This window comes from Myodes glareolus, chromosome 2 (genome assembly GCF_982192425.1).
Source record: "Myodes glareolus chromosome 2, mMyoGla1.1, whole genome shotgun sequence".
Taxonomy (NCBI): domain Eukaryota; kingdom Metazoa; phylum Chordata; class Mammalia; order Rodentia; family Cricetidae; genus Myodes; species Myodes glareolus.
Window position 1 is genome coordinate 80,060,197 of NC_142027.1, and position 9,341 is coordinate 80,069,537.

A 9,341-nucleotide genomic window follows, 5' to 3' on the forward strand; every position below is an offset into this window, starting at 1 on the left:
AATATAGGATCTGCCAGAGGCCTCCGCTGCCTCATCTGCAACACCCTGCCTGGATCAGGCACCTAACCCTGTGGCTACAACCTTCCATTCAGCCAAGAAAACTCACTGCCCTCTTTCCCAAGGATAGCCACTCCCTCATGACTGTCCATTCATCAGCACAGATCTCATGGCTACCCAGGTGGCCCCCTTGTGGCACTCCCAGCTCTGACAGCCAGACCCATTCCTTTGTCCAGTTCCACCCTACTGAGAACTCTGTGCCCACAGGACCTTGCCATGCTGGGAGAGGGAGAGGCTGAGGAGAGGAGAGGGGGAGGACACACCCTTTCATCATTCCAGTGCCTCCCAGAGAAGATCGGCTCAAAGAACAGACCAGAAACCCCCTGTCTTTAGGAAAAAAGGTTTAGAGACAATGGCAAGGTGAAGCACAGCGGAGCCCAGGTGGGTAGGGGACCCTTAGGGGATGGCTCAATCCGTAGACTCCAAGAGGCCACGAGCCAGCCCCACAGGGGGAGGCGCTTCAGTCAAGCACTGCACGTGGACTTGGGTGAAGAGAGAAGCAGAGGAGAAGGGGCACGAGGAAGGGTGGAGGAGATGGCCAGGCTTCCTCCATTCCCACCCTCCCAGCCCAGGTTCACATCCCAGGAGGAAATGTGGCATTTTGGATTCAAGAAACATGAACGTCACTGTCTGCCACAGCTGTAGCCATGCCCCAGGGGTCCCGGGCAAGCCCCGGCAAACCCCCAAGAGTGGAAGCAGTACATGCGCCCCTAGCCTGGCCTCTGCCTCCTCTCCAAACACTTTCATGCAAAACACACAATGGAGAAGTGAGCGCTCCCAGAAGCCCTCGGAGCTCCAGAGCCCACACTTCGGCCACAGAGGCCTCTGCCCCAGGCAGCAGCCAGGGGAAACATGCCACCACTGGGCATGTCTGGATCACTGGTCCTCGGGCTCCACCTCATCCTCATCTAAGGATACGACCCCAGAAGAGGCCACATCAGAGACTTGCTGCTGCCTTTCCCAGCTGCCGCCAGGCAGCGGGCAGAGCAGCTGGCAGTCCTTGCACGAATCGGGCTCCTCCTCGTCGGTAGGGGAAAGGCAGGATTCCGTGAGCGGTGAACTGTAAAGTGAGTCCTGGGCCTCCAAAGGGCCCAGGCTGCGGAAGGCACTTTCCCGGCTGGGGGGCAGTCTGGCAAGGAGCAGCTCTTCACCCAACATCTGAGAGGTCATCCTGGCTGGGGAGCCCAGCAACCCATCCTCCAGGCTGCACAGACTAGAGCACAGGGTATCTGGGGACACGGTCTGGGAACAGTCGCTCTCGGGCTCCACGGAGCCCTGACGCACGGGCCGGGAGAACCGACGACCTGTGAAGAGGTCCTGGAGGTGGGGCCCCAGAGACCCAGCCATGTCTGTGAAGGGAAGAAAAAAGAGACAGCTTTGCCGACCTCATTTCAGTTGGTCAATATGGAAGCCACATGACCACCACAGACTTCCCAGCCCCTTCCACCCTTATCGTAACTGTGGGGGCAAGGAGTCAGTAGAAGCTGGGTAACCTGAACAGGTCTTCATTTTTGATGCCTTAGTTCCTTTCATGGTAGATTAGAAATTCCAATAATATTTACTTTATAGTCCTAGAACAAGAGTTTGCACAGAGGCAAGCACTAAATGCAGGCCCACTGTATGATCACACCGGGTGCTCGTTACTCAAACAGTGAAGACTGACTGACCTGTGCTCTGCTCATGAAATAAGGTGTCCCAAGCATGGACCCATGTCTATCAGAAAAGCTCCGCACAGGCCGGGCGGTGGTGGCGCACACCTGCACACCTTTGATCCCAGCACTTGGAAGGCGGAGGCAGGTGGATCTCTGTGAGTTCAAGGCCAGCCTGGTCTACAAGAGCTAGTTCCAGGACAGGCTCCAAAGCTACAGAGAAACCCTGTCTTGAAAAAAACAAAAAAGTTCTTCATTTTTTAAAATCTGCTCAAAGATTCCACACACACTTTCAAGGTTAGCCTGGGCTACATACTAAGTAGCCTGAGCTATAGCGAGGTCCTTTCTCAAAAATTTCCTCAAAAAACAAAATTCAAAAACAGACAAAAAAAAATCAGAAAATACTTGTGGTTGGGGGTTCCACCTTAGCCTTAAGCATTCAAATGAGTCCCCTCTGGACCACAGTGCAGCTTCTTGCCTGCTTTAAATGAAGGTTTGGCCTTGAAAACCTTGTTAATTAGCTAGAGGAGGAGGAACCAATAGGTGATCTTCAAAGGCAAAGGGTTGGGGGTTGGGGGTAGGGGTCCTGTGAAGCCAGACAGCAGAAGCTGCAGGGAAAGCTAGCCGCAGAGTCCAAGGGATGGAAGATGAAAGCTGAGCTGAGCCAGCTGCACAGCCCCCAGGGTTGCTAGCACTGGCCCAAAGCAAGACCCACACGCTGGAATACAAAGATGCTGAGCTGAAGCCAGAATCCTGCAGACTCTAGACCCAGCATGCCTTCCTGTTTGCTTGGGATCACTGCCCTGGGAGGTGTGGGTACTGTATTCATCCGTCCTGCCACAGCCAACCAAAGCCACCCTCAAAGAGGTAAAGGCAAGGATACCACAGATCCTTCTGGAAGCATGAGTGTACTAGCGTGGAGGGAAGAGGTCCCAGGTTCTCTGGGCTTGTTTCTTTAATCTGAGAACAGTAAGACCCACTACACATAGGGAGAGAAGAAAGCTCGTTCAGCACCCATAGAAAAGAGCCAGCCGCTCCATTTACAACTGCTGGTTTCCCACCCGTAGACAGTGATCTGTGTCCTTGGGGTGTCAAGATCAACCTAGGTAGTCTGTTTCCTCCGATCTGGAAGGCTTGCGGTGCCCTAGGAGGCTCAGAGTGCATCACCACACCTACCAGGCGAGCCCACCCCACGTGGCGGCACAGCACAGAGCGTTCCTCACCTGAGTCAGTTCCCCCAGTGAAGTCCTCGTCGTAGGAGTCATCAGTGGAGTCATCGCCATCCACGGAAGACCACGCTCGGAGCTTAGCTTCTGCAATAGCAAACTGCTCCGCCACTCCTACCAGAGAGACATTCAGAGGGCATTCACTGGCACAGGAGCCAAGCTAAGACTAGGGTTTGCTTTGTAGACAGAAGATGTGACTGAGGTCTTTGGGCAGAGGGAGGCATGTGATTCCAGCTCCCATGCCAGCTCCAGAGAGCAGAGGCAGCAGCCCCAAAGGCAAATCTGTGAGACTAGTTCCCTTTCTGCTACCCACCTGCTGCAAAGCGAGCCTCTTGTTCGCCCTCACTGAGGTCTGAATAGGAGGAAAAGGCTGATTCCAGAGCTGCAGGTGAGTCACTGGGCTTGCTCCAGCCCTTCCATTCGATGAGGTGAGCCACGCGGCCCTGGGCCATGGCTGTGGGCTTGGTCACGTGGTCCTTCACCACCTGGGAAATACCTGGAGGTGGGAAAAGAGAAGTTGGGTTAAGACTAGGAAGTAGCTTGCAGGGAAGTAGGTGAGGAGGCCTAGAATGTCTCTCCATGTCCTTTGGGTAGGAAGAAGGGCTAGGATTGATGTTTTAAAATTATCTTTATTTTGTGTGTACTGGTGTTTTGCCTGCATGTATATCTGTGTGCGGGTGCTGGATCCTGGAGTTACAGACAGTTGTGAGCTGCCATGTGGGAGCTGGGAATTGAACCCGAGTCCTCTGCAAGAACAGCCAGTGCTCTTAACCACTGAGCCATCTCTCCAGCCCCAAAGAATCTCTGTCTCTCTCTCTCTTTGGTTCTTTGAGACAAGGTTTCTTTGTGTAGCCTGAGCTGTTCTGGAACTTGCTTTATAGACCAGGCTGGCCTCAAACTCAGAGATCTGCCTGCCTCTATGAGTGCTGGGATTAAAGGTGTGTGCCATTACTGCCCAGCCGGGCTAGGATTGATGTGCAAAAAGAAATCCCAAAAAAAAATTGCCCTCGGGAAATAGTCACATAGATCAAATCATGTCATGTCCACAAGACATGAGGAAAAGAAACAAGGAAGGACAAAGTGGGCAGATGAACAGAAGTGGGGTGCATACCATGCAGGGAAGATCTGGCCAGCGCAGCAATCTCCTGGATGGTTAGGGCTCTCCGGGACTTGGGCAGCATCGCGACTGTGTCTCCAACATTCACCTTGAGTAACACCACCAGAAGGTCAGTGCCCCTCTGACAGTCATGACCTTCTTTCCAACATGCTCCTGCCTATTCCAAGGTATCGGCGGGAGCTGGGAGCTGGAAGAATGCAGGACTGCACATCCAGCCTAGTGGCTGGTGGCATGCAGCAAAGGCTAAGAAGCCGGAGTCCACCAACTGTCCTCCTAGGGAGCGGTGGAAACTCAAACCCAAGGGAACAGAACTACAGCCAAGCCTCCACCTTCCCAGCTCCCAGCAGGGAAGGAGACAGCTGAAGAAGAACCATGAGGAGAGCCTCTGAAGACCGGTGGCGCACGCATTTAATCCCAGCACTCAGGAGGCAGAGGCAGGGGGATCTCTGAACTTGAGGCCAGGCTGGTCTACAGAGTGAGTTCCAGGACAGTCAGAGATACACAAAGAAACCCTGTCTAGAAAAAAAAAGAAAAAGAAAAAAAAAACGGGAAAGGAAGGAAGGGAGACAGCTAAGGCAAAGACATCCTTGAGGTTCTTCCCGCTCCTCTGTCTGTTAGATGTACGTCCCAGCTCTTTCTAGGTGGCCTACCAGAACCAAACATTCAGCATAACCAACGCCAAAACAAACATTCTCTTCCCCACATGAGGCTTGGCTTTCCAACTTCCCCCACATTCTCGATCTCACTGGGATCCCTATCTCAGGATTACCACCCACTCTCCCCTAAGCTTTGCCTGCATGTATCTACTCTTAAACCTAGTGAGGGGTCAGGATGGAACCCAGTCGGTACAGGGCTCGCCTCCCATTCAGGAAGCATGGTGTCTGACCAGTAGCATCTGATACCTGGTATATGACGCTTCCAGGTGCTGGGAGATGAAGGCAGGAGGATCAGAAGGTTAAGGTCATCCTTGGCTACATAAGACCCTATCTCAAAACAAACAGTTATCATTGCCAACAACAAAGGATCCTTATGGATTATACCTCGAATCATTCCCTGACCCTGTTTCTGTCTTTTCTGTTCCTACTGACACTTCCCTTAAGCCCTCAGTGACCTTCCCCAGGTTAGCACGGGTTCCTAACCTTCCACACTACTTCAGCCCAGAAGTCTGTGTATAAAATCTCTTTTGTTCCCATTGCTGGCTTTCTCATCTTTCCAGTGTTGACTGAAACATTACCCCCTTAGAGAAGCCTTCGTAGTTACTCAAATGGTGGTCTGTCCTCTAACTGTGGTCTCCAATAAATCATTATTTTCTATCAGTGTACCATTAACGGAGCCAGCTTGCCAGGTGTAAATATGATTTCCTTTGTTGGTCTTTATCTCTTTGAGGAATTCAGTCTGTTAGGGTTACTGCGTCATCCCAGTGTTTAAACAGTACCTGGGAATAAGTAAATGTATGGGCTGAATGAACAGATAAGGTATAAATGTACAGTTTCCCAAGAATACAGTGAATCAAAATGCCATTTCAAATTCTGTACAGTGATGCCTGTGCATGAAAATGTCATAATGAAGGCCAATATTCTATATGCTAAGTAAAATTTAATCTTAAAAATTGATTTTTGGTCGTGTGCTTTAGGGGAAAAAAAACTCTTTAGAGAGATGGAGAAACGACTACGTGGTTAAGAGCATTTGCTGCTCTTACAGAGGACCCAAGTTTGGTTCCTAGCTCCACAACCACCTGCTAATCCAGCTTCAGGAGACCCAGCACCTCTAGGCTCCAAGGGCGCATCCATAGGCAGACACATACACATAAAAATTTAAAATTTTTAAAGTTTTCTTTTAAGAAATAATATTGCCTTTCTAGGCTCTCCCTCTATTACTCAGGCACTTAAGGACTCCATAGGGAAGCCTCTGCCTCTCTCTGGACCTCCTTCAAGTTCATCCCTCATCTCTGACCAATACTATCCGGCTCCCCTACCTTCCCCGCCCTGTCAACAAGCAGCCTGCCTCCAGGGAAAGGAACTAGCTTTTTAGGCCAAGAAGGCCATCCTTGCCTTGCAAAACGCTCCCTATCATTTAAGGTCACAAGTGTCACTTCATAATAGACTTACTTTTTTTTTTTCTTTGACACCCCCAGCCCCAGATGCACGCTGCTCGATTCCATACTGCCTTTGTGGTACTCCCAAGGGAGCAGGAGATGGCAGCGTCAGAGTTTAATCCATCTGGGCTCCTAACTCCATCCTGTACCTGATTTAATACTCCTTGACAAGCCCCAGCAAATGTTTTTCTTTGCTGAAAATAATTTATGCACACACCCCCTTCCCAGCATTACCTAATTCTTCTCCATCATGGTTGGTTCCACCTGGCACAAGAGGCCTCAGGCCCATCAGTCCGACCCTCTCCTTCAGTATCTGGCTGACAGGGCCTCCAGATTGGCGCCGATAGCCTCTGGCCAGGCCTGTGGGAAGGAGAACCTGCCGGGTGTTTCCTGGCTTGCTCTCCCTCCCTTCCCTCGCTTCCCCCAGCCGCTGCCATCCATGCAGGGCGACGCTCCGCGCAGCTGCGGCCCTGGCCCAGAGAAAAGGTGTATATCTCCGTGGCAACCCATCACCATGCAACAGGGTCTCCCGGGATACGGCCTGGGATGCGCTGACGTCAGCACCGAAGGCGCTAGCAAGCCAGCCCGCTGGAACCTAGCCGAGCAGAGCAGACCGGCGCGGGGGCGGCCTGCCGGATAGCGCCTCCGCTTGCAGGAAAAAGAGTCCGAAGCAGGATGGTGAGGCAGGAACAGGGAGGGGGTCACACGAACCCTAAATGTGAACCCCGCCCCCGACACACACACACACATACACGCACAGAAAAGGCCCAGCACCTCTGGCAAGTCCTGGCTGTCTACGGAAGAAGGACGAGGGGACCGGCTCCAGCCTCGGAGAGTCCGAGCAGATCCCAAGGAAGACAGAGAAAGACCTCGAGGGAGTTCGATCCACTCCACAGCCCAGGCAGGGTCCGAAGCCACTGAGGAGTCGGAGGAAAAGGTGTCCATCTGGATCCCCACTTCTACCAAGAGTCTCATTTTCATCATGTTGCCATGTCATTTTTACCAGCCTCCCCCTCTCTCAGACAATCTGAGGCCACCATGTCCTCCCACAGCTCGGACTTGGGGCCCTTTTGTGGCAATCCAATGAACTCCTTCTTCTACAAATATTTTGCCATCAGAACGTAACGTGAAGCCCAAACGTGGGTAAATTCTGAATCTTCCCCGTCTCTCAGCCCTTAGAAAGTACATGAAATTCTCCCACCAACACTGCCCATCTTCCCAGTTTCCTTCTCCCCTCCAACTCCCTTGATTCTTTCCTCTCACCAACCTCAACTGCTCTATCACTATTCTTTTTCAACAAACCTGTCATTTTTGTTTTTTATTTAAGTGTTCACCCTTGTAAGTCATTTCCTAAAAGCCCCAGCCTGAATCTTCCTACTTCAGCCTGGTTCCCAATATCTACACCACAGTGATTTTCCTCTCGGTACAGTGTCTGGTGTGCCTTCCTCCTCAGCTTCCTTCCCATCACCTCCCAGATCGCATCCATCCATGGCCTCTGGTCTCACCTCTGCGACTTGTCTGACAAGTCCATCTTCCTCCAGGCCCTTCACGCTGCCACAAAAACATTTTGCCCAGCACAGAAATCATAGGCATGCTGGCTGTGTTGATGCAGAGAACCCAAAGCCCGAACTGCTTCAGGCTCAGCTCCCAGTTCTATTCTTGTTTTGGCTCCGGATGCTGAGCCAGTCCCCTCCCCACTTGGAACTTGTGCCTAGTCACATAAGGAGAACACTCCTGCCTGTCTCATAGCTTTAAGGAAGTGGGAGTGCCGGGGCCTAGCCAAGTTCTCTGGGGCTTGTGGAGCTGCAGCTCATCCTTAGTTTACACAGTGCCAACTGGCCATGTACTTAGCAACTAACCTTTTAACTGGAGCAGTCGGCTCTGTCCCTGAGCTTCAGTCGGGTAGTGGTCCCCAGAAATGCTACCAACCAGAAAGAACACAGGTTACTGGCTATCCCTGAACCCCCACCCCCCACCCCGCGGGTACCTAATCAGGGCTCTCAAGGCTTGCCCTGAGACCAGGCAAACTTTCCTGACTACAGAAGGGGATGACTTTCTGAACTCCAAGCAGACCAGGGAAATCACTCCACCCTACTGCTTCTCAAATTCATAACCCACGAGGTTAATCCTGGGACTACAAATCCCAGAATTCATTAAGGGCAGTGCAAATCTCAGCCCGAATTTAGTTGTAAAACACCTCAAATATCAACCACACCAATGCTTTGTGACTGACCATTCCTTGACACAGAAGTAAGGTAAGCTGGCAGACCTCAGACACCTAGGGCTAAAGCAGGGCGCCCACGTGTCCACAGGAAAACCAAGGCCTGAGCAAGGGTCGACTGTCTGGACCTTTCTCCGCAGAGTAAGGGTAATTTGGGGAGAGGGTTAATCTGAATAAAATGATCTGTGAGCACGAGGGATTTATCAGTTTGCTCACAGGTGCTACACATGGGGCTTCCAATCCCCTTTAATCAACCAGCTGGTTCTTAAGCAGGAGCAAGTATTAGGTTAAAAACTCCGTGGAAAGGTACTTGGCCAGTATTTGCAGACTGACTCCTGAGGATGCCAGCACCCAGCTGGGAGAGGTAGGTTCACAGCAAAGAGCCACTCCTAAGTCAGTGAGATGAGAGGTTGGTGTAGGCAGAGGAGTATGTAGATACAAAAGGCTAGCTGCCAGAAGCCAGGAAGGTGGTGGGCGCAGGTTGCCCAGCGAATCCTAGGCTGTGCCCCTGCAGCCACCCTCAGCAGAAGGAATACAGACGGAAGGTGAGTATAGCACGGAAAAACCCAAAGGCAGGCCACAGAAACAAGCCAGAGTCGGTGAGCCCCCTCCCGGTTCGCTCATCTAGCCCGAACCGCCTCCCTGGCGCAGGCTCCTCCCTCTCCTATACCAGCCCCCTCCTCACGGCCCCTACCACCCACGGCCCCACCGGGCAGCTGTTGCCCGACTCCCTGTCCATGCTCCGGCCTCTGTCTCTTACCCTGACCGGCTGGGCGCCGAGAGCCAATATAGCCCATGGCAGAGCACCCAGGCACGCTAGCCCGCGCTCGGGACCCGGGCCATCGCCTTGCAGAGGGTCGGGCAGCGGTCACCACCAGGGAGGGGACAGCCTGTGAGAAGGGGAGGGGGTGGGAGCAGCGCGTCTGCTGCCGCTCCCGGGAGAGGGGAACAGGGCCGGTGACGTAAGCGCGGGGCC

At 52.6% G+C, this 9,341-nt stretch overlaps 1 protein-coding gene across 7 annotated transcripts; it reads right to left on the reverse strand.

Moving 5' to 3' along the window:
- Positions 1-385: 385 nt before the first annotated feature.
- Positions 386-9,309, reverse strand: Fam131a (family with sequence similarity 131 member A). Of its 7 annotated transcripts, XM_048453797.3 has the most exons (9): positions 9,126-9,309; positions 8,004-8,065; positions 6,919-7,061; positions 6,379-6,504; positions 5,372-5,484; positions 4,044-4,137; positions 3,246-3,428; positions 2,930-3,046; positions 386-1,406 (listed from the first exon to the last, which is right to left on the reverse strand). In XM_048453797.3, exons 5-9 carry the CDS (start codon positions 5,372-5,374, stop codon positions 934-936), a joined length of 870 nt encoding a protein of 289 aa, XP_048309754.1. In that variant the 5' UTR covers positions 5,375-5,484; positions 6,379-6,504; positions 6,919-7,061; positions 8,004-8,065; positions 9,126-9,309; the 3' UTR covers positions 386-933. The 7 variants fall into 7 exon arrangements, with proteins under 7 accessions (XP_048309754.1, XP_048309755.1, XP_048309756.1 ...); XM_048453798.3 differs by lacking the exon at positions 5,372-5,484; XM_048453799.3 differs by lacking the exons at positions 5,372-5,484; positions 6,379-6,504; positions 6,919-7,061.
- Between the last annotated feature and the right edge of the window lie 32 nt (positions 9,310-9,341).

Bases quoted from the DNA above. Each gene is read 5' to 3' on its own strand.
- Fam131a (XM_048453796.3), bottom strand. From the start codon at position 7,737: ATGCCTATGATTTCTGTGCTGGGCAAAATGTTTTTGTGGCAGCGTGAA. The intron at 4,138-6,918 runs GTGCTGGGCCTT...GTGTTACTCAAG, and splicing joins ACAGCCAGGACTTGCCAGAG to GTGAATGTTGGAGACACAGT. The intron at 3,047-3,245 runs GTGGGTAGCAGA...TCTCTCTGGTAG, and splicing joins AGAGGCTCGCTTTGCAGCAG to GAGTGGCGGAGCAGTTTGCT.